This window comes from Schistocerca piceifrons, chromosome X, assembly GCF_021461385.2.
Source record: "Schistocerca piceifrons isolate TAMUIC-IGC-003096 chromosome X, iqSchPice1.1, whole genome shotgun sequence".
Classification (NCBI taxonomy): domain Eukaryota; kingdom Metazoa; phylum Arthropoda; class Insecta; order Orthoptera; family Acrididae; genus Schistocerca; species Schistocerca piceifrons.
Window position 1 is genome coordinate 288,465,796 of NC_060149.1, and position 25,679 is coordinate 288,491,474.

General features: G+C 41.7%; 1 protein-coding gene across 1 annotated transcript in view; it reads right to left on the reverse strand.

The window, feature by feature from the left end:
* LOC124722314 (rho GTPase-activating protein 7) overlaps window positions 1-25,679 on the reverse strand; it is a 558,315-nt gene that overhangs the window by 254,162 nt on the left and 278,474 nt on the right. The window contains exon 5 of the mRNA XM_047247494.1: window positions 672-743. Coding sequence (XP_047103450.1) covers window positions 672-743 — 72 coding nt within the window. The remainder of the gene's footprint in view (window positions 1-671; window positions 744-25,679) is intronic.

Sequence of the window (25,679 nt, forward strand, 5' to 3'; positions counted from 1 at the left end):
GGGATAACAGAGAATGTTACAGGGAGTCAATTATAGTCCTCGAGTGGCAGACGCAGATGGAAAGGTGCTACAATGTGCCTGGTGTGGCCGTGCGGTACTAGGCGCTTCAGTCTGGAACTGCGTGACCGCTACGGTCGCAGGTTCGAATCCATGCCTCGGGCATGGATGTATGTGATGTCCTTAGGTTAGTTAGGTTTACGTAGTTCTAAGTTCTAGTGGACCTGAGTAGCAAGACTGTACTGACCATTATTACGAATGAATATTACGAGGCCGGCCGAAGTGGCCGTGCGGTTAAAGGCGCTGCAGTCTGGACCCGCAAGACCGCTACGGTCGCAGGTTCGAATCCTGCCTCGGGCATGGATGTTTGTGATGTCCATAGGTTAGTTAGGTTTAACTAGTTCTGAGTTCTAGGGGACTAATGACCTCAGCAGTTGAGTCCCTTAGTGCTCAGAGCCATTTGAACCAGTTTTGAATATTACGAATATTTTCACTTTCAGCGACGTTACGCTGCAATGATCCTGAGAATTATGACATTATATACATCTACGTTGAGGCTATAAAGTGGATTAAGTTTATCGCACACGAATAACAGACTTCACTGCTTTGAGGAGGCTGCATCACTGAGAGAAAGGTGCTTGCAAAAAGAACATAAGGAAGCAGCAGAAACTGACCTTCGTACATCTGCGCATACTGAGGGAATCCCGCAGCACGAAGCCACTTGCATGCTTCTGCTGACTCGATCTCTGCAATATAAAGAAACATAAAACTATTAATAATATATATAAACTACTTACAACTAAGTTGGATATTAGACCACATACTAAGGATTATCTCAAACGCCCAAGTTCAGCGACAAGTTTTGGTCAGTGAGTTTTCAAGTATCAACATATGTGACATAGATGGCAGTAGCTTTTGACTGTATTGACTTACAAGCTTAATATTCTACACAGCCGAGGGACAATATATCATAGTATGTGACATAAATTTGAATTTGATACACCAAATACATCTTAACAGACGGACAAACAAACAGACGGATAATAAATAACAAAAATATTTGTTCGTGTTATATAAATACAAATAAACTATTATCATATTTTTTTTCTTTACTTGTACTGTGAAACCTTACTTATCGCCAAATTTCATGATTCGTACATGTTTCGATGAGTGAGTTTTCGAGTATCAGAATGTGTGACATAAATGGTCTTATCTTTTGACTGAATTGACTTAACAGCTTCAAATTTTTACACCGCCAAGGGATCGTAAACATTAGTGAGTGACAATTATTTTAACTTGATATGCCAGCCTGTTCTACAGAAAATGGGTCTTGATGGATGGACGGACGCACAGACAGACAGGCGGGTAAAAAATGACCAAAAATATTTTTTGTCTTATGTAATTAAAAATTAGCAGTTTTCGGATTTCTTCCATTCCTTGAATGTATGCTACCGAATTCGTATAAACATTTGAATGACAGCGCATTGTCAAATAATTTCTTAAAAATGAGACAATACTGGTTCCATCAACACCGATTTGTCGTCGCTTAAAAGTATTCATCTGGGACTCGTAGGTACTCCAGAATACGTTGTCTCGCACTGCGCATTATTTAACAAATTATACAAAGCATTCTGTTAGCATCCGATATATACACAACTGTCGGAAAGTGTGGTGTAATTAACGATCTACCGAAAAAGTCACCAACGCACTGCCGATAGAACACGAGGAATGGCGATTCCGTGGACTTCCTTAAGTAAAAATAAAGTACAAAATAAAGTATTATCCAACTGTGAGTATAAGTGCAGTGGGAGCGAAGCGCAATGAAAGTGAGGTGTTCAGTGACATTATTTATGTGGTGCTGATACCTCCATCGTTAAGTGTTTACATCCTCGCCAACACACACATCTACAACGGTACGTAATGCACAGAAAAAAGAAATGCCTCTCTCTCATCTGGCTCAGGTTGAACACTTATACTCACAAAGGAAGGCCACGACGTTCGGATCACGAATTTACTTCAAAATTTGTACACTTATAGTAGTCATTAGGACAACATAGTGTGTAGTTAGTAAGGCGTGATGTTTAGGGATTTCGAGAAAATCGTAAGAGAAATTTAACGCGTCATTGATGTACCGGTGTGTTACGACCCTGGGCACGAGATGGCGGCGATCAGGTGGATAGCGTTGAAGTTCTGTAATCAGTGGATAGCTGGATCGAGTTATGCTAATGTTTTTTTTAATTTACATTTTTTTCAACACTAGTCATATTATTTCATACACATTACATTTGAAAGGTAAAATGATGAAACGATACGGGTATCTGCATGAAATTTAATTGAATTTCCAATGCTATTTGGTTGTTTGCTAAATTTATTATCACAACAGATATTATATTTATAACTATCAACAAGTAAGCCCCCCCCATACATGAAGTTCTCCTAAAAACGTATGCCTGTAGTAATTTCCGGAATCCCTTATACACGCAGTCAGGTAAGGTACTCAGAACTGCTTTCCATCTGGCCGTTTCGATATGCAGACAAAGTTTTCAAGGAGAAGGGGCGGGCTTGGAAAGTCCAAGTCAAACATCGATAAATAAAAGTTTAAATAATTTTATTCAATAATACAGTTACAAAATGCCAAAATACGAGGGTACTGTACTTTTAATCGTAGGGTGTGCTTTCGAGATTACAAGTTGCAGGATGATACTTTTCATACAGACACAAAAGAAACAAAGACCGTCCGAACAGGCCACTGCACTCCCGGCCGTTGTCAATTTTCTTGACCCGTGCTGCTACTTCTAAATCACAATTGGCCTCAGAAGGGCTGAGTGCACCCCGCTTCCCAACAGCACTCGGCATATCCGGACGGTGACCCATCCAGCCCGGCGGCGCTTAACTTCGGTGACCTGATAGGGGAACCCGTGTTACCACTGCGGCAAGGCCATTCATACAGTCACGGGAAACATAAATTAAAACGGCATCTACTACATCGAATGAATGGAATTGTCCCGAATGCACTAGGAATCTTCAGAGTTTCTAAGGAGTAACAGAGTTCAAATGGTTCAAATGGCTCTGAGCACTATGGGACTCAACTGCTGTGGTCATAAGTCCCCTAGAACTTAGAACTACTTAAACCTAACTAACCTAAGACCATCACACACATCCATGCCCGAGGCAGGATTCGAACCTGCGACCGTAGCGGTCGTGCGGTTCCAGACTGTAGCGCCTTTAACCGCTCGGCCACTCCGGCCGGCTAACAGAGTTCATTAACATTTTGAAAAAAAAAAAAATCTCTTTCTTCCGTCAATTTGGATGCAAAGTATGAGTAACGCATTTTCCTAAATATTGGTGCCAAAAATTAGCGATGTATAATTGAATGTATTTTAGTAGTATCTTGAAGAGAAGTAGTTTCTCGGTCGTTGTCAGTCACAGTGTGCACAAAAAAAGGTCACATAATGTTGGTTGTAATAATAAAAACTAGTAAACAGCGAAATAACAGTGGAAATTCAACAAAAGTTCATGTAAATACACGTGTCATTTCATCATATTACCTGTGTACGAATTAATGAGACTAGTATTTAAAAAGATACAAATCGAAAAAAAGACGATCGTTACTTGGTCCAACGATCCACCGATTACGTAGCTTGAACGCGACCCCATGACCGCTGCCAGCTCGTGCTCATGGTCGCAACGCACTTGCACATCACTGACGCCTGAGACTTCTGCGACTATCTCAAAATCTCAGTAGTACGCCCTACTACTTGCACATTATGTTGTCCTAATCGAGTCTTAAAACTGTACAAAGTCTGAAGTAAATGCGTGATCCAAACGTTACGGCCTCCCCTTGTCAGGTAACTACTGACATAAGGTTAGAGTTATAGCTATGGTAAAGAGTAGCTATAGGACGTGTAAAATGTAATATACAACTGAAACTGTATCAAATCTGACAATGTTCCTCAGTCCTCGCTAACCGTGACCCTGCAAAGAGAGCAAAGGTTCTACAGCTTCAGAGACTAAGCTACACCTGCAGGACTGCACTGAAGTGGAACATAACGGCACAGGGACGATGAAAATTGGACACAACCACTGGCGTTAACAAGTCACAAATGTGACGGCTGCTGGATAAATTACCGGATATGTTACCTACAGGTGATCGTGTCGGGTATCCGGTGGCACACCGTACCATCATGCCAGGTGCTGAGACCGTATGACGATGGAGAATGAAATCTGTCGTTAGTTCTCCTTGGGGCCTCCACTCATGGATAAGTCCATCGTATCACTGCACACAGAAACGAAACTCGTCTAAAAAGACGATGTGGCGCCACTTCTGCCTACAGTGTGTCCGCTGGGGACACCACTGTCGGAGCCCCTCTCTTTGCTACGACGTCGAGGAAAGTAGCAACAATGGTCGCCGTAATGGCTGTGCGTGGTGCTCCAGACGTCGTTGCTCTGTTCGAGTGGGCACTTTTCTTGCTGTGAACAAGCCCATTTTCTGACTCAAGATTAATGACGTGGCTGTATAAACCTGCACGACTGAGAGAACGTTTTGTTCATCCCCTCAGGCGCTACTCTCTTGGGGCCATTGAGATCCAACAACCTGATGAGTACGGCTATCCTAAATCCATCGAATCTATATTCGCATGACAGTCTCGAGATACCGATTGATGTGAACAATATCGTAGAGCAATAAGCTGCAGTCTCGATAGACCAGGATCCAATTGTCGAATTCCGATAATCCTGGTAGATGTGTATCCTCCTTGCACGAGGCGTAACACGATCTCTTCACAAATAACAATTAAAATCTGTTTCTGAGTGAGATACCACGTGCTTAATGTTTCATTATTTAAAGAATGTGGATGGCGTCACTCCTAGCTGCTGTGTGCTGTTGTGCTGAAGCATTAATCATTTACATATCCCTACATATCCAGGTATGTAGTACACCTGATAATTGTTACGTGCTGCCTACATAGTGTTGCTATTTTAACGGCCTGCCTAACCTTTTCGTATTTTCTATTCCTTCTTATCTCTGACTTTCTTTTACTTAAATTTCTTCAACTGATTTTATAGCTTTTACGTAGTAAAAGGCCACGTAAACCATTAGCGGTATTAGTACCTGAGACATTAAAAAATGGTTGGCACTAAAATATTTTAGTGTTCACAGGGACCGTTTTCTGAACAAAAGAATACACGTTATAGTACAGGTATTTCCTGCCAATGTCTACGCATTTTTGCCATCGTTCTAGCAGCTTCCGTATTTGAAAACCACATTTTGGGCGTATCCCCGCGCCGCTGGTGGAAAACTGTATGAAGTTCATCATTGGTGGTGAACTTCTTACGCCGCAAGACCCTCTTTCATTGCATCGAATAGGGCATAGTTCCTACGATCCAGATCTGTTGAATAGGGAGAATGTGGCAGCACAATGAACCCTAGTTAACGCATGATGGCGAAGGTATGGCGACTGTCGTGTGGCCGCGCATTGTCGTCTTGGAGCAGGGTGCCACGTCCCCATTTTCTGTGGCGGCGTTGTTGAATGCGTTGGCGGAGTTTGTGCAATGAACCGCAGTACCGATCACTGTTGAGGGTCGTATTGGGAGGGAGACAATACACCAGCAGAAGCCCTTCTTGAGCCCAGACCACAGTTGCTATTTGTTTCTACACGAATAGTTTCGGCCGTGACCTCTTGGGACGAGAACTCCCACTATGCTTCTACTCAATAGAGTGAGGTTTCTTTCCTGGAGTCTCGTCAAAGAACCATGACTCATCGACGGTGACCAAACTCTCAAAGAACTCCGCTGCATCTCCTCTATACTGTCGCACCAACTGTTGGCCTATATTCACACGGTTCTCTTCCCGTGCAATGGGGAGGGAATGGGGCATCCGCTGTGGAAACACCTTTTTCACTTTCCAATCCTCATGAATGATGGTTCCCCGTGATAGACCTGTTGACGTCTATAGTCTATCAAATGTGATTCGCCTGTGCCCCGTTACAAATCACTGACAAGCTGGGCATTGTTTGTTCTGCGTGCAGTTGCTGGACGACCAGTGGTTTTGCATTCTTCAGCACAATCACTGTCATCTGTGAGCTCCGATACCGACGAAACACGGATCTGCGACTTGATGCTGTTTCCCCACATACGGCTACTAGTCTCTTCAAAAATGGCTCTGAGCACTATGGGACTTAACTTCTGAGATCATCAGTCCCCTACAACTTAGAACTACTTAAACCTAACTAACCTAAGGGCATCCATGCCCGAGGCAGGATTCGAACCTGCGACCGTAGCGGTAGCGCGGTTCCAGTCTGTAGCGCCTAGAACCGCTCAGCCACCCCGGCCGGCACTAATCTCTTGTGGATGTCTGAAGCAGTCACGTCTTCCCTCCAGAGAAACCACACTGTCCACCGTTTTCCATGCTTATTTGCATCCATGTTGTCTTATCGATGTCTTGCGTGCTCGCAAACGGAACATGTGCTGCTGCAATACGCCACCTATGGGAAGCACCAAACCCGTCTGGTGGTGGTATATACTACTATAGTCTATTTTAACGCGATTGAACGAACTAAATGTTATAATTTTAAACCCCACTGTACATATGAATTATGATTTATGTTATAAAACTTTATATCACATTTTTGAAAGCTATATTATTGACTGTGTCTGGATTGTACGGTCCATCATAATATCTAGGCGATGGACCATGAAGTTCTTGTAGCAAAAAGGCAAATAGTTCTGCGCGTATTCATCGACAACGACGAGGATTAAAAATGAAAATAATTCAAGCAATAAGAGATGATTTAAACTGAGTCGTCTTGTAGGTTGTGTGTCCCATGCTCTCGCAAACTCAGTAATCGTAGTTGACTTTATTACTCTTAACGTATATGCGATTTCATTGTTACAGCTATTTATCTCAAATGTACAGCTAGTGATGTGAGCTTACACAAATAAATGCAGTCGTACCAGATAGTTCACCAGTCTGAATCCAACATTAGGTCTTTACTTACCCTTACAGGTCGCTAATACATGCTTATGTAGTTGCTGTCGACTCGGAGATAACTGCTTCAAATTGCGGTAGTAGAAATTTTTTTAACAGCGTTTGAAAGACAAGGGGAAGGAGATGTGGTGACATACGGTTCTTCATAAACACACCAAAATTCCTGGCCTCTCAGTAGTGTCTCAGGGACTCAAGGAATCTTCGTAGTACAGTCATTAAATTCTGAGACTGGGCGCATAGCGGCGATGTAGTGCACTAGAGAACATAGATAGCACAATGTGCTTGTTAGTGGGTCTCTCGTGCCAGCAGGGGGCATGTAAACAGAACTACGGTTGTAGTGACGGTGATTTGCCTGCGCGCGTCAGAACTCGAGTATGTCGCAGTTGGAGCAACGGACAAACAGTCCTACCAGAAATTAGGCAAAAAGCTGCCAATGCGTTTCACATGATGCAGCAAGTTTACGGTGACGCCGCATTGACTCGCAGTGTTGTATGTAGGTGGCACCGACATTTATTGCAAGGGAGATAGGATGGTGTGTGAACTGGTCGGCCACAGTCGGCTCGAACTGAACGCAAGACTGAAGAATTTTCAATGTTGGTACCTGCTAACCGCTCCCAAACGATGGACGACCTCACAGCAGCCATGGTATGTGCTACAAAATTGTGACTGATCTCTTGAACGTGTCGCTTGTTACCCTGCACGGTGTATGCTATGCTATGCGGCATCTTGTGGGACATTCAGGCTCTTGGGGGTGCCTACTTTCCAGGCGTCAGTCTCAAAACGTAATATTTCGCGTAATTATTAACGAAATTTAAAAATTTAAAATGCTGTCATAAACTGCCAATCAAGAGGTTAAAGTTTGACACAATAACACAAATATCACAGTAAGACTGTCTGTCTTGAGGCGGCGACATTCAAGGCGCACAAGTACCCGGATTTTACTCATCCACTATTTGAGAAAGACAGCACTTAGGGATTTGCAGCAACCTTTGGACATAATTTCAGACAGTTACAAAAGTTCTCCCCCCGAATCCCCCCTCCCCCCAACCACAAAATAATGAAAGAAAAAAGGTATATTGCTTATTAAATTTTCGCTGTTCAAGCAATCAAGCATCAGCATCAGACATTACGATTTAAATTATTATTTCTTTACTACCGTCTCTGGTCGCAATACAGTTTGCAGACAGTATCCACATATACCACTAAACGTATCTCCAAAATTGCGAGTATATTACTGTATGACACATAGTTCAGAAGATTTGACGTCATAAACATTGAGACGCGTGAAAAACTAGCTTTTCATTAAAATAGAGAGCAAATTACCCAGAAAATAATTATCCAGCGTTTTATTATGAATGCACTTAGCAACTTCCAACAAACTTTGAACATATTTTAAAAGCGTTTTTAAACTTTTTCTCGTTTACATGCTTTAAGTCAAACATTCAACACATTAACCCACTGGTAAAGTAACTACAGTTGAAAAGCTGATTTATACAAGAGGGTTCGCTTCTTTATTGATGTGATACCAAACAGTAATCCGTCTGTAGGGGTGGGCATTAAGCATCGAAAGTCTGTTGGTTACTATTTGGCAGGAGATGGCAATGTACTGGTATGGTTTTCAACCTGCTTCCTTTTTCCCATCGTCAACATGAATATAAACACGATAAAACATTCGACACATGCACAAGACATCCAGACTTGTGAGACCTGACACACAAACCGCTAAACTGACATCAGCGAAAAATGCCAGCGCCAGACAGTGATGTAAACAGAAAATAAATTTATTTTTATCCGTAACCTCCTTCTTTGATTCTAATTATCTAGGATTCTAACGCAATGATTGTTTCTCGAACATTCTGCCAGCAGATCAAACAGTTCCGCTACATCGCATCGTTATTTATAGCCCGTGCGATTTACACAAAGCATTTCAAGCTCCAAATATAATAATTAAAAAAAATTGCAATTTCCATGAAACTGGAAAAGAATGAAAAGGTTATTTCATTCTTTTCCAGTTGTATTGAAATCGAAATTTTAATTTTTTTGTTATATTGGGAGACTGAAATTCTTTATATGAACTGGGCGGCCAGTAGATAACAATTACGATGTAGGAGAACTTTTTGGTCTGTTGGTGGGATGTTCGAAGAAACAATTATTAGATTGGTATCTTGTACGACGATAAATTGAAGCGCCCGTACTCTGGATATAGTTCGAAATTTAGCTTCATTTTCGGTATCTATTCCAGGAACAGTGTGCGAAAGCAAATAATCTCATATCGCGCTGCCATCGATAACTAAATGAAAAGCAATTTACCGTTTCCACAGGTAATAATGCGTTTCATAAAACAGCGCTTCCAGTCCGATTTTATTTATGCACTCGTAACACGATTATTTTGAAGCATAGAATTAGTGTCGCGTAGGCAGTGCTTTTGTTGTGCATTTAATCCTGTTTCTAGAACGAAATAGGCGCACAGTAGTGCAACTGAGGCGCTACAGTTGCACGCCCACAAAACGTGTAGTGATCAAACCGATAATACGCTACTGCTCATAGAAGTGTAAGAAAGAGACTAATACCTGTTGTTATGGCAAAAAGAAGCCAAAAGTGTACCGTTCAAACTTTTATAGCTATTGGTCTACACATAAATACACAGGTGTACAGAATTATGCTGTCATCGAGGGAGTCCCGCAAAAACACGCCAGAAAGCTAGACGGATACAAGGATCGGTTAATAGAGAACGTACTTACGGAATATCAAAAATGACCATATGGGACGTCTTCTAAATACAAGAATAAATCTGCCAGAATAATTCAGAAAGTGAAGAACACTGCTTCTACCTTAGTACCACTTGGAGATACACGGCAACAGAGGCAAAACGGACTACAAACATCAAAACTATCACCTGGCCGTCTACTTGTTTTATATTTCACAATTTTCGGGCTACACTTCTGTCCATTCCTCTTGTAGTTTGCTTCGAAACAATAATTTAGAATGAATGGGAGTTTTAGGCACTAGCACATGAGAATGAGGTTATGCGGAGGAATACACTGAACACTGTGATTGAACGCTTTGTTATTATTATTGTTACACATTTTTGCTCTTAAGACAGTGGTTAACTTGAATGTTACATGATTATTCATTTTTTCTTCTTTCCTTCTTCTTTTTCTCTTTCCAAAATCTTTGTTCTTTGATTGTGTTCTTGTTTTCTTTCCTCTGGCCATATTTTTCCTGTTCTCTTCCATTCCTTTACTTCACATTTCATATTCATAATTTTGTTTCTGAATTTGTCTCTTTCATTTATAATTTCCGTGCTGGTTCCTCCTTGTTTTATATCTTCTTCTAATTCTTCAAACCAATTGTTTTTTTAATTAAACTGTTTACAACACCAAAAATACTCTTTTTGACTCTGTGTTTTGTGATCATGTCTGTAAGTCTGTGTGTGTGTGTGTGTGTGTGTGTGTGTGTGTGTGTGTGTGTGTGTCCGTATAATTCTTTGGTTGGTCTCTTCATCCATATACCATTTCTCTGTACTGCTCCAAGAATTTTTCTGAGGATATTACGTTCTATTTTTTCTGTTTTCGTGATACCCGATGCTTCGATTGTTGTCATTTCTGATTCCTAGAGTGCTTCTGGTAGTACAAATGTTGTGTAGTGTCAGAATTTGGCATGTCTTGAAATGTTTCTTATATTGTAATGTCTCCATGTCAGTTTGTACGCTTTCTGAGGTTTCTGATTGAACATTTTATTCCTCCGGAAATATAAAAAGTTTAAATACGTGTTCGGTACTCCTTCATTCATTTTCTTCCGTCACTGATTCATTGGACAATGAACGCAGGTCTTTATAGCTAGCCATAAACAATATCTTATGTCAGTTTTAGAGGAAAGAGAACATTAAAACGTCGGCGGGATGTTTACGGCAATTATCTTCACGATATCTGAAACTAGATAAGAACATTTTTACCATTGGTCACTCAGTAAGTCTATATTCCTTCCGGTAATCACCGCACCTTTACAAAATTCGAAGTTTTTGCTAACATGCAACCCCAGATCTTGACGGTACTTTTATAATGTTTCACAATGAACTGCATTCTCTTATGGGCCCAGTTTATTTATTTACTTTTTATTTAGCTGAAGAGTTGCTTTACGTATATAGTTCCATGTTTCTCTACGACATATGAAGCGTTGTTAAGGAGAAAAAACTTTACATTTCAAATCACTTTCACAGTCAGTCAGGTATTATATCTGCATACGTAGATAATTAAGGTGTTTTATAGCTATGGGTTTCGCTCTTTTTTGCAATAAAGATGCATACACTAGAGGCACGTAGAAATAATTCTTCCTTATTGAACTTTATCTCTATTATCAAACTGCAATGGATTTTTCATAACTGAATAAGTGTACTATGACGCTTTGGTCAGGATTCCGGTTGTTGTAAACGTAGGAGTGCAAGATGTACGTCTGTGAACCCCATACATAATTCCAATTACTTTCTTTTGTACAGCGAATTTTTTTACTTAAGTTATGAGTTAACCTAGAATATTATCCCATCGGACATCAGTGAACGAAAATATGAAAACTATGTTCAATTACTGATTTCAGTGTCCCAAAAATTTACTCTTATTCTTATGTCAAAAGTATTTAAATATAAATTGTTTTAGTAGGTCTACTATATGATTTTTCCAGTTCAAGTTTTCATCAAAAATCAAACCCAAAAACTCAGGAATTTCTGTCATATTTATCATTTTTTATTGGTACGCTACTTTAACAGAAGATGGGGAATTTTCGACAGTACAGAATTGGAATAACTGTGATTTCTGTAAGTCTGAAGATTGTCCATTTGTGCAAAAACAACTTAACAACATTAACAAAAGCACCACTTACTATTTTCCCTGTTGCGCTTGTTTTCTCATCTTAACAAGAATGTTCTACCATCTGTGAAGTGGACTACTTCTTTCTGTTAATTTAAATGAAAAATGTCATACACTACGTCACTGCCTATATAGAACGTATTAAAACAATGCGAACAATGAGGAAACGTTAGGCGTTTGACAGAAACGACCTGGTAGAATTAATGCAGACAGAGATTTTGATGGCAGGACAAGATAAAGCAGTCTGTGTCCGCTTTACTTGAACAACTGAAGTACTTTCTAATGCATTTCAGTGACCTACTATTACATCACAGTCAAGAAGACTTAAGTTAATGATATAAGAACAATACTGTTTACACCTTTATTGATTAAAGAAATCTCTACCCAGAGGACTGAAAATCTCTCTTTCAAATTCTAAAGAGACATGTTCTTGGCATGGAACCCACTGCAGTTACTAGAGCAACACCGAATGGTACAAAATGTAATGTAAGGTTCCTGAGAGAAATTTTGGGACACTTAGGAATTGAAGAAGGAATGAGACAAGGCAATGGACTCGTCACACTGCTTTTCAGCTGCGTCTTACAAGAAAAAGTAATCCGAGAGCAGCGCAAACTAAAACCTGAGCTTAACCTTATTATGCAATGCTGGGATATTGAAATAGCACAAATACAACAATGAAACTGCAGGAAAAGCAGATATCCTAATTCACTTTGGACCAATAGAAGGTCCATTAACAATTGTAAAAACTGAATATGAAAAAATAGATTCAATTTTTGTGTTCGAATATTTATGAAAAACCATTGAAGAGACTGGCCTAAAAAAGAGTAGTTATTAAAATCTTTCCAATGAGACGGAAACAAAGTTCATAATCACAGAGTTATTTGTCACTAAAACTGCATCTAGATACACGCAAAGTAGAGACAATACGGTAGTCAAATACGTGTGAGTTTATGGGTTTGGTCCGCAGCTCGTGGTCGTGCGGTAGCATTCTCGCTTCCCGCGCCTGGGTTCGATTCCCGGCAAGGTTAGGGATTTTCTCTGCCTCGTGATGACTGGGTGTTGTGTGATGTCCTTAGGTTAGTTAGGTTTAAGTAGTTCTAAGTTCTAGGGGACTGATGACCATAGATGTTAAGTTTTTGAGCAGAAAGGAACACCGAAGAAACACAAAAGTAAGAATGAAACGTAATCAGAGAAATTTTCGATCCAAAATACAATAACGATGGAATATATTGACCAGAGAGGAAATCAAAAAGTATTATTATTATTATTAGTAGTAATAATACTAGCAGTAGTATTATTATCGAACTTTTCAAGCGATGAAGGTTCTTTGCTGCAGAGCTAACAATATTGAGTCGCTTTGCAGCATCTAGTCTTTGTGCTGTCATTTCAAATACTTTCAAGATATTTTATATGTTTGCATTCAAGAGGTCATCTTCTAATGGAATCTCTCTGTCATTCTCCTGATGGCCCTGTTTGGTGGTGCTGTACTGACATGCCCTATCCATTACAATCCTCGGCTTTACTACTATGTCTTGTTCTTTTTATAGTTTATAAATTTAGTCCGAATGTAATATTCTACAATGATTAATGTTATCGTTTGTTATGGAGAAGTTTTGAAATCAGTCATAAGGTCATAGTAGCACTTGTTACTTTTTTGGATATGTGATTCCATTTCGTATTTTATAGAGCTGTCGGACCTTGGTGTGTTGCCAAGGTAAATAATTAAAGATTGTTCTTTGTAAAAGTTGTGTTGTTAATTTGCATTTCATTAGTATTTGCTGGAGTGCACGTTAAGATGAAACACATTGTTTTCACTGAACCGGACTTTTTGTATCATTTATTAATCTGATGCAAGGGTATTTAATTCAGTTTCATTGCCAGCTAAAAGAGCAATGTCGTTTGGATATACGAAGATATCAATTTTACTTCTCAATTGTGCTCCATTTTGCAAAAATTCGATAGTTTTCAAATTTTTTATAATTCTGATATCGAATGCAAGTGAGGACATGAATACCATCCTTTAAATGATCTTCTGACCTGAAAATCTTCAGAGATTTGCTTGTCACTTTTACTTTACGTTCTGAGTATAAAGTGCAGGATTTTATTAATTTTATTGAATTTTTAGAGGCACCAAGATGCCTTATGCACTTACACAAAAATTCCATATCAAAATTGCAAAAAAAAAAAAAAAAAAGGGGGTTTCAATCCATGGTAAGTGCATTTACATCTTGATCGAATGCGTATTTCTGTTCTCCTAACGTCTTTAGCGCATATATAGGGTATTTCAAAGTCTTTGCATCAGACGTCTAGGGCTGTTAGATCACGTCACGAGGAGCAACTTTTGTTAGAGACAAAATGTTTGCTGGGACATCCTGGGACGCTAGGCGTCCTTTTGTACTGGTTATACCCGTGGGAGGCAGCAGGGCGTGGGCGTTGAGCCGCATGCGTATGCAGATTGTGTTGCCTATAACCCTGTCACCTGCTCAACGTGAAAGGGCCTGGGCCGAGCAGAATTAAAGTTCCTAATTCGCTTCTAAAGCACCTTTCTCCGCTTACAAAAGCCCTTTCTTATTGTTTTCTTTTGAAAATCACTATCGACTGACTGGAGTATGCATTACTCAGCACAACTAGTTAAAGGACCCTGCTGGTTCTGTGAAATCTTGACGTCCCACTGTCGGTGAATGCTAAAGGACTCCTAGAGTCGCCGCGAAGTACCAGTGGAAACTTTGTCTCTAAAAAAGAAAAAAAAATTGCTCCACATGAAGTGATGTATTATCCCTAGACGTTTGATACAAAGACTTTTAAAAATCCTTCGATAGTGGAACTGTTTGGTAATCTTTAAGATTTGGTCTTATTCTTGGTAAGAGTATAGTTGTCAAAGTATTGTAGGTTAGGTTTTCTATAATTTGAATAATTTATTGGGTTTTACTCTTTGTATATAAGAACTTTTTCCATTCATGTGGAGCTTTTTCCTCCTTCCAGATAATACTAATGATTTTCTGATTGCTGTTTATGAAAGTAGATTTATTGAACATCTAAATGTCCATGTCTGTGCCATCACTTTCAGGAGCTTTGGGGTTCTCTGTTTCCTTATGATCTTGATTAATCGGATTTCTGCCGGTGATTCGCGTCTTTCCTGCACGATATTTCAACTGTGTGACTCGCAGTCTTCTTCAGGTGCTTTCTGATACTGATTCCAGTGTGGTACGAGTCCGTTATTTATGCCTTCGTTGTACTAGGCGTTCCATCTGCGGTCCGCGCCGCGTCTGGAGCTTTGTCCGTGGTGTGCGGCGACCAATAGCAATGGCTGTAGCGTTTTCTTCTAGCCGCGGCTGTTTCGAACGCTGTGCGCGTACTATGTGGTTCAAATGGTTCAAATGGCTCTGAGCACTATGGGACTTAACATCTGAGGTCATAAGTCCCCTAGAACATAGAACTACACTACTGGCCATTAAAATTGCTGCACCACGAAGATGACGTGCTACAGACGCGAAATTTAACCGACAGGAAGAACAAGCTGTGATATGGAAATGATTAGCTTTTCAGAGCATTCACACAAGGTTGGCGTCGGTGGCGACACCTACAACGTGCTGACATGACTAAAGTTTCCAACCGATTTCTCATATACAAACAGCAGTTGACCAGCGTTGCCTGGTGAAACGTTGTTGTGATGCCTCGTGTAAGGAGGAGAAATGTGTACCATCACGTTTCCGACTTCGATTAAGGTCGGATTGTAGCCTATCGCGATTGCGGCTTATCGCATCGCGACATTGCTGCTCGCGGTGGTCGAGATCCAATGACTGTTAGCAGAATATGGAGTCGGTGGGTTCAGGAGGGTAATAGGGAACGCCGTGCTGGATCTCAACGGCCTCGTACCACTAACTATCGAGATGACAGGCATCTTACCCGCATGGCTGTAACGGATCGTGCAGCCACGTCTCGATCCCTGAGTCAACAGATGGGGACGTTTGCGAGACTACAACCATTTGCACGAACAGTTCGACGACGTTTGCAGCAGCATGGACTATCAGTTCGGAGACCATGGCTGCGGTTACCCTTGACGCTGCATCACAGTCAGGAGCGCCTGCGATGGTGTACTCAAGGACCAACCTGGGTGCACGAATGGCAAAACGTCATTTTTTCGGATGAATCCAGGTTCTTTTTACAGCATCATGATGGTCGCATCCGTGTTTGGCGACATCGCGGTGAACGCACTTTGGAAGCGTATATTCGTCATCGCCATACTGGCGTATCACCCGGCGTGATGGTATGGGGTGCCATTGCTTACACGTCTCGGTCACCTCTTGTTCGCATTGACAGCACTTTGAACAGTGGTCGTTACATTTCAGATGTATTACGACTCGTGGCTTTACCCTTCATTCGATCTCTGCGAAACCCTACATTTCAACAGGATAATGCACGACCGCATGTTGCAGGTCCTGTACGGGCCTTTCTGGATACAGAAAACGTTCGACTGCGGCCCTGACCAGCACGTTCTCCGGATCTCTCACCAATTGAAAACGTCTGCTCAATGGCGGCCGAGCAACTGGCTCGTCACAATACGCCAGTCACTACTCTTGATGAACTGTGGTATCGTGTTGAAGCTGCATGGGCAGCTGTACCTGTACACGCCATCCAAGCTCTGTTTGACTCAATGACCAGGCGTATCAAGGCCGTTATTACGGCAAGAGGTGGTTGTTCTGGGTACTGATTTCTCAGGATCTATACACCCAAATTGCGTGAAAATGTAATCACATGTCAGTTCTAGTATAATATATTTGTCCAATGAATACCCGTTTATCATCTGCATTTCTTCTTGGTGCAGCAATTTTAATGGCCAGTAGTGTACTTAAACCTAACTAACCTAAGGACATCACACATATCCATGCCCGAGGCAGAATTCGAACCCGCAGGTCGCGCAGTTCCAGACTGAGGCGCTTAGAACCTCTCGGCCACACCGGCCGGCTTACTATGTGGTAATTATCCGCTGTCAGTACAGCTGAATTAAGTTGTGAATCGAGTCCAAACTGTGCTAGAAATTCAATCTTCCGAAATATCATGCAGGAAAGACGCGAATCAACGGCAGAATCCCGATTAATGAAGATGACTATGCCTCGCCTTGAAAGCTTGAAGAGTTTCCTTATTCTTTCGTTAATTCTCAATAAACAGGGTTCTTTACTTAATGGGTCAGCTACTCAAAATGTATACCAAATTTCATTTGTATATAAAAGTTTATTAAAGGAATGAAACCAAGCAGAGTAACTAGACAAGTTATGGAATTCTACCAAGGGCGCTATAAGGCCAGAACTGAGAGAATGGAATTGACCGCAGCAGTAAAATAGAACGTAAAAGCAACAAGAATAAATCAATAGGATGCACAAGATAAAAAAAATTAGACAGAAAATACACAACTGGGCAGTTAGCCAAACAGAAACACCGAAGAAGACCGAAATCACTTGGTCTGATGTAGGAAAAGAGCCTGTTCTGAGAGACTGTCGGTAATATTGGCGTACGATTGTACTAACTTTCTTTCTATACTGAGAACAGAATAAGAAATCTGGAGGCATTGCTTTGCAGCGCACCCTCGTAGCTATGAGAATGCTTCTAAGATTAAAGCGAGAAACGTGGGGTGCATGCTATAGATAATAGTAAGGAGGTGAACTACTCATGCATCAGTTAGTAAGCAACGTAATGTTAAGGGGGTGAACTATTCGTGTAACAGTTACGTGTTGCATACGCCCCACGTTTTTCGTTTTAATCCATACAAATATTTTCATAGCTATGGGGTTAGTAATCTGTACGACAGTAGCATAAATTGTATTAAATTTTTTAGTCCAATTCAGAAACATGGCACATTGCACATTTATTTTTATTTTAATAATTATTTTCTGATTTTTAGTCTAGTGTGTGAAATTTTTCAAATATTTTTATGAGATTTCCAACAGTGGTGTATGGTAAACTTCAGATTTATTTCAGTTTCTCTTCACTTGAGACAACCAACATATTGCTTTCTCCTACGTATATTCGCGAAAGACGGTGAAGATAAAAATTAGAAAGATTCGAACTGACACGGAGGCTTGTTTTTTCCGCGAACCATTCGTGACTCTAAGAGGAAAATAGGGAAATGGCAGTGGTACACAAAGTACCCTCCACCACACACCAGACAAGAAAGCGAGTTAGTAGTGCATTGTAATCCAGTTCTGAGCTTTGTCGAAAGTTTCAAGTCGAGCTCATCGGGTAGTTAATTTAAATTCGACTGCAAAATTTGTGCCGAACAGAGTGTCATACCAGAAACCGACTTAATCAAAACGTCGTAAAATAGACGGTATGCTTTCCAAACGAAGCATCTCGCTATTTTGGTTAAGTGATTTAGTGATACCACGGAAAATCTAAATCAGATTGCCTTACAGGAGTTTGAATCGTCGTCCTTCCGAATGCGAGTTTAGCGTCTTATCACGGCGCCACCATGCTCTGTCTATCGAATCTGTATACAACACACATCATGAAACACGAAACTACTGTGTTTTCAAATCGTTCTACGACTCTGGCCGATGAAATTTCGGGGTTTGTGTCATTTTCGCTTCTGACTATCGAGAATATCTTCAGTGGTTCGCCGGCCAGGGTGGCCGAGCGGTTCTAGGCGCTACAGTCTGGAACCGCGCGACCGCAACGGTCGCAGGTTCGAATCCTGCCTCGGGCATGGATGCGTGTGATGTCCTTAGGTTAGTTAGGTTTAAGTAGTACTAAGTTCTAGGGGACTGATGACCTCAGAAGTTAAGTCCCATAGTGCTCAGAGCCATTTGAACCATTTTTTCAGTGGTTCACTACTTTCGCCAGAGCGTTGTCGTGAGGAGCAGAAATCTTGCTTCTATTGATTTCTGGTTTTAGCCAGTTTTCTGTACATAATATTACGTGAGCTCCACTGCTTTTTTAGTAATATTTAAACGTCAGGTACTTTTTTGCGAATGCTTCAGCAGTTGTGTGTGTATCCCACCCCACCAGCAAGCCGGATAGCAGCCTCAAATGTGTAGTGCACCCCTGATGCTTTTAGGGGAACCCTACAGTTCTCGGCCCCATGGCAAAGAACTCACAGAATAGCTTGTCATAGAACGTTCATAGTCTCTGGTGCTATCCTTTCACTCGACTTAGAACTGGGGGTTCCGTGATCAGCTCTGGGGACAATGCTGGAAATTGTGAGATTTGTTGAAAATCCGTAAGCAAGACTGGCCTTCTTAACATTCCTGGTCAGTCACTGGAATGTTCGATGTATCACTTCGGAGCCTAGCGGTTGAAGGATCAAGGTAGCTCAGTGACTGAGACAATGAAGTCGTGTTTCGGAGGAAATAGGGCGTAAAACGCCGTATAGCCACCAACATTTAAGCTGTCCGTAGCGTCCCTACATCACTTACGAAAATTACCGACAAATGGTTCAAATGGCTCTGAGCACTATGGGACTTAACATCTGTGGTCATCAGTCCCCTAGAACTTAGAACTACTTAAACCTAACTAACCTAAGGACATCACACACATCCATGCCCGAGGCAGGATTCGAACCTGCGACCGTAGCAGTCGCGCGGGTCCGGACTGAGCGCCTTAACCGCTAGACCACGGCGGCCGGCTATTACCGACATCGTTCCTCCTACCACACCATGAACTTCCTCAGCACCGTTGCCCATCTACAGTTGCGTTCCACCTTTAATAACATCGACGCCTACAGCGACGGCGACAGATTTGCTTAGAAGATTTTCTACGTTGTGTTTAATCGATGCAGCTCATTCTGCAGTCGGAGGGAGTTTCTCATTACTACAAAATGTTAATCAGAACGGAATTTTTATTCAGTCATCTACATCTAAACTTTACAAGCCAACTTACGAAGTGCGGTGTAAGGTACTTCTGGTACTGCCATTTCCCTTCTTCCTTCTTCTGTTCACGAATTTTGCGCCGGAAGAACGACTGATGGTAATCTCCATACGAGCTCTAAGTATTCTGATTTTTTCGTCGAGATCATTTCGTGAAATGCGGGGACGTATCTTCTTGGAAGGTACACATCCGGAATTTTGATGACAAACTTCGCCGTCATGCACAACACCTCTTTTGTAGCTTCTGCCAATGCAATTTGCTGAACACCTCCGCGACGCTCTCGAGATTTCTAAATGAAATCGTGACGAAACGTGCCGTTCGACGTTGGGTGTACCCCATTTCTTCTATCAAGGTTGACTGGTTAGGGTCCCAGACTGTCGTCCAGTACTCAAGAATCGGCCGAACGAGAATTTTGTAAGCCACCTCTTTCGTGGATGAATTGCGTTTTCTTAAGATCCTTGAGTAGCTTATATACATGGAACATTTTGTTTACGTTTGGGACATGAAGTACCAACAAGTATCAAAATCAATTTTTTTAAATTCTGTTATGAAATTTAGTTGTTTTTTGTATAATCGGGGTCGATTTAGTTCAGTGGTTCCAAAGACACTACATCACATTAATTCAAGGGGATAGCAGGTTGCTAAAAGAGGAGTTCGACTCAGTTTTTGACTCCTAAACAGCTACCTGGGTCAGTCTGTCTAACTCTGTACTTTCATGCAGAAACCCACACGTGGTGCATCTCACATATCCCCACCTGCTAGGTGGTTGGGAAATATGAACCCCTTCTGGGATTCGAGCAGTGTCCTGTCCGATCCGCAAAAGCTTTGCGGCCGAGCCATCGAGCCACCAGATACTGCGGACTAGAGAAACGTGACTGCCCATTTGTTTACAATGGCAGAATGGACTGGCGAGTAATTTGGGCGGAAGGCGCGCGAGCTTAGCGTGGCTCGGGTAAGCCACGGATCAGCCGCAGACTGCGCCCGCGCGCAGCTTCCCGTTACAAACAGCGCGCCATGGCGCGCTGCTGCTTTAATGATGTGCGCAAAAGAAGTACTAACAATCCAGCTAATTACACCGTGTTTGTTGGCGTGGCACTTTTAACGACACTCGTCCACTGTCCACTGCATTAATACGACTTCGTTAATTCTCATTTTTTGGAAACACGAGAACAGTGAAGCAAATCTATAACTGACTTTTAATTAAATCACGAAGTGTTAGCAATAGACAATGTCTGACTGTTGCTTAGGAACAAACAAAGAATTTCTTGTACTGTTTTTTTAGGTACCGAGACATCTAAAGATAACACTAAGAGCTCGAGAATTTGCACGATAAGACATTAATTTCATGTGAAAGTTCGCAGGACAAGATACAACAGAAAACTAGAATTGTAAAAAAATCGTGCGATGACAAGAATGTGGCGACGACGTTATTGTATGTTCTTGCCGCTTCAAAATAAAAAAAAAATTGAACGTTCGTCGACAATCAGCATCACTTCCGTCATGAATAACTGAGCGACGTCATGCTGTCCAGTATCGTGTCTGTGTGTGCGAAGCAAGTGACACAGTAAACAACTCGGCAAATTTCTCTGCATTCCCTTAACGTCGAGTGCCTACTTTAATACACCACTGGGCTCATAGCAGCTGTCCCAGTTAAATTCATTGTTTCATTTACCGATCTCTAAGGCTTCTTTGATAACGAAGTCCCAGTGTAAATAATAGATCTCAGCTGTCAGTCGTCGTTTTGAAATTTTATTGGCAGATCTAGATTTCAGCTAGAAACTAACCATTCTCAATGCATTATCATTTTTGATCAATGAACTGTGAATGAAGCCCGACCAACAGCAACAGGCATTACATGCATTGATGAAATATGATAGTGCATTGAGAATGGCTAGTTTCTAGCTGAAATCTAGATCTGGCAATAAAATTTCAAAAGGACGACTGATAGCTGAAATCTATTATTTACAAGTCAATAACAGTCGCTGCGTGCAACAGCCTCTGAATGGAGGGTAACCTGATGAAGCCCAGTGGTTTGTTTGCTGAGGACTGTCCCTATTTTTCAAGATGTAGGTCCACAGGAAAAGTCGACGAGACCCGCTGCAAAATAATAATTGTAGAAACAGCCACTGAGGAGTAACATCACCAGCTACTACAGAGGGCTAAGGCAACACTGGAAATAAGGTTGCGAAGAAAATGGAAGAAAGATATCCGTTGCTAGCCGCTTATCAAGTATCAGACACGTAAACGGACAGCCTCTTCTTGGGTTGTATTTATGAACTACATTTGGTGATTGGTTGATTGATTTGGGGAAGGGGACCAAAAAGCGAGGTCATCTGTCCCATCAGATTAGGGAAGGATGGACAAGGAAGTAGGGCGTAGCCTTCCAAAGGAACAATCCCGGCATTTGCCTGAGGCGATTTAGGGATATCACGGAAAATCTAAATCAGAATGGCCAGACGTGGGTTTGAACCGTCGTCCTCCCGAATACGAGTCCAGTGTGTTAACCACTGCGCCACCTCGCTCGGTACTAAATTCGTTTGGAAACATCTACCGCCGAGAGTTCGACGAAGAAGTGAAAGAAAGTATTCAAAGTGAACTAAGTGTTAATGACTGCTCCCACAACATACTAGAAGTGAAAATACACTGCTTAACAAAAAAAAGTGAAGCATCCACAAGGGGAGCAGAAAACAAAACGGAACTTCACGGGTTGAGAGGGTATGTGATGTTATTTCAGTGATTACCGAGTCAAGTCAAATTTATAAATAACTTGGCAGTATGAGCCCTCTTATCAGGATCATATTGCACCTTCTCTGGCTTAGATGCATGAACTGATTCGGTTGAGAATGGCGTCATAAAACAATTTTACCCTCTCATGCGGCAAGCTGGCCCACAACTGTAGTAAATGGTACTTGATATCTTGGATAATAGCGGTGGGACAGAGTTGACATCCGAGCTGGTCCCACACACGTTTTGCTGGAGACATTATCTGGGGATCTCACCGGTCACGGGAGTAGTTCTACAACACGCAGACTGTTCATGGAAATACGTTCCATGGTGAACGGGCATTGTCTTGCTGAAAAATCGACCTAGGCTGAGAGGCAATACATGAGAACTCAGAATGTTCTTGATATATCACTGTACGGTAAGGGTTCCGTGAATCACTACCAGCCTGATCTGAAGTCATACCCGATGGTTCCCCATACCCTGCCTCCAAGAGTAACCCATTGTGCCTCTCCAAATCATTGGAAGAATGGGACCCGTTCTCAGGTCGCGGCCATTTATCAATGATCACAACGCGAAACCATTCATCAGCATTTCGAGCTTCTCTGTCACGGTACCACCCCAAATGCTGACGTTTGTTTTGTGTTAACTGCACCCGCTGCATGGGACGGTAATTCCATAGTTCAGCTGTTACTAGTCTCCGACCGATGACACAGAGTGTTGCAGGGAGTCCATTACTTGTGCTCGGTTGTCAGGTGCAGTGTGTAGGGGTAACGATGTGGTTGGTGCACTATACGGCAATCCTCCATTGTGGTGGTCAGACGTGATCGACCTGAAACTTGACGAGTAGGCCTGCCCTCAGGTTCCCATGCTGTTCAACACCGGACAACTGTTACATCCGAACACCCCAAAAATCAGGTTATTGCACGATTTGGCCATCCGGCCAAACGGAGACCCAAACACTGTGTTTATAGCGCTGTCACAAGAATACGCGGCATCTCAGTGATCTGAAGCTGTTCACGTTCCTTAGCCCACATACCAGGACTGATAACAAGACTAAAGACGAACAACATTAATGTACTCCTGTGGTCGTCCTACCTGTCACAAAGAACTGAAACTCTATTTATTTATAAATCCACCTATGTTGTGTACATGAAGGAAGTTAAAGCAACATCAGACCCTTCCTTCATGGTGCTTCATTTTTCTTATCAGGTAGTGAATAACGTCGTTGTCATACAGTATTGCAACTTGGTCCAGACTGTTAAATACTGAAAAGAGAAGCAAAGGCGGTGAGCACCATGTGCGGAAAACTGAGTAAAAAAGGCTGGCTCCAAAAATAGACATATTTGGGGCATTACTTGTAGAAAACGTGGAAGAACTTGTAACAGAGGCAAGCGTGGAAAGACTCTGGGTCATTGAGGGTACACAACTACCTGCACAGAGGAGCAGCTATAAATAATGGCATGGACAACAAACGTGACACTAATCGGACACACGGAAAACACAATTTATCCTTAATCAAAGATAGTAGCTAGGGAAAGGCTCTTAATTTGATCAGGATAGAAAAGAAAGTCAGCCATCCATTTTTCACACCCGAATAAATACAAACATGCTGCACTTGCACTACGAGTGGGGAAACTGGTTCAAAATGGCTCTGAGCACTATGCGACTTAACTTCTGAGGTCATCAGTCGCCTAGAACTTAGAACTAATTAAACCTAACTAACCTAAGGACATCACACACATCCATGCCCGAGGCAGCATTCGAACCTGCGACCGTAGCTGTCGCCCGGCTCCAGAATGTAGCGCCTAGAACCGCACGGCCACTCCGGCCGGCGGGGAAACTGGAAACAGAATTAATTACAACGACTAGAAAAAAACCATTAATAGGAAAACAAAAGATGAGAATGTGACACCCAGTCTGAACACAATTACCAAGGATGCCGATAGTGAAAAACAAGTGGCCAAAAGAAATGCGAATTAAGGTGGCGTGAATCGTTTAACAAAGACATGTGCCGTTTATCTGCAATTTACAGACAAAAGACCGATACATAACAGACGCAATAGGTTTTATAAATTAGACCTACGTAGTGAAGAACAATTCGTTAGCGAAGGATACATCAAAGTTAAAATAGAAGTAAGTGGTGGCGGCCAGTCGAACAATAAACAGTAACACACAACTGAAAACCAGCGAACTACACTACACAAACGATTTGAACAAGAGCCAGCCACAACATTAACGAAGTGGAACACGATTACCACAAACTAAAACCCAATCTAAGACTTAACAAACTAGAACAGAAGGAAATATTGCAGATCGCACAAAGACTCTTCATCCAGTTTGAGCATCCAAAGAGTGAACCGATTTACTTTCCAGCAACAGAGCAGACGTATCATATGGTCGTTAGTACTGAAAATTTGCCAAAACATCCGGAAGAATTATGTGATCTGCTGCGATAGATATGCACAATACGGTCAGGTAGTCTGAACATCGTCAAAATTGATAAGGGTTTCATACAGACGTATGAGAATGCGTTTCGACTAAAAATAGTCAGAATCTGAAATGTTACGTATTTACTAAGAACTCCGCCACGAGCTAATTGAATATTTTGTCAACCGGAACCCCACACGCGTGTAAGTAACCTGACATGTGTCGCAGTTGACACCCGCGTCATCACTAGCGGCGAGGATGCGATGTCAGCGATTGTAATATGAATCAATAGGTCGGACCGCTAACCGCTAAGGAAATTACACAGCTACGTTAGGATCACATAGCCATCGTAAAAATACCCAGAAAGGGGGCAAACCTGGATTATAGGATACACCTATGCACACTACGCGCGAAGAATCGAATCATATGCAGATAGAATCCGTGAGTTGGCAACATATTCAAGCCGAAGGAAGCTGCTCGTGACCTCTGACATTAATGCGAGATCCTCCGTCTGGCATTATAACTATACGGATGGCAGAGGTAGATACGCGAAAGATGTAATGCAGTCGAGCAAACTTATCATAATAAACAACGAAGTTCACTTGCTCATTTCCAATGGACGAGCTGGTTCTTCTAGCAATATGGATATCATATTAACAATTAATACAGCCATAAACTTCATCAGCGACTGGAATGTTTATGATGGAGCAAGTATCAGCTATCACAATCCAATATTAATTAACACAGAACAGCAAAAATATCACGTTACAGAAAGCAATAACAATTTCAGATTATGTAGAGCGGCACGAATAATATACGACAAA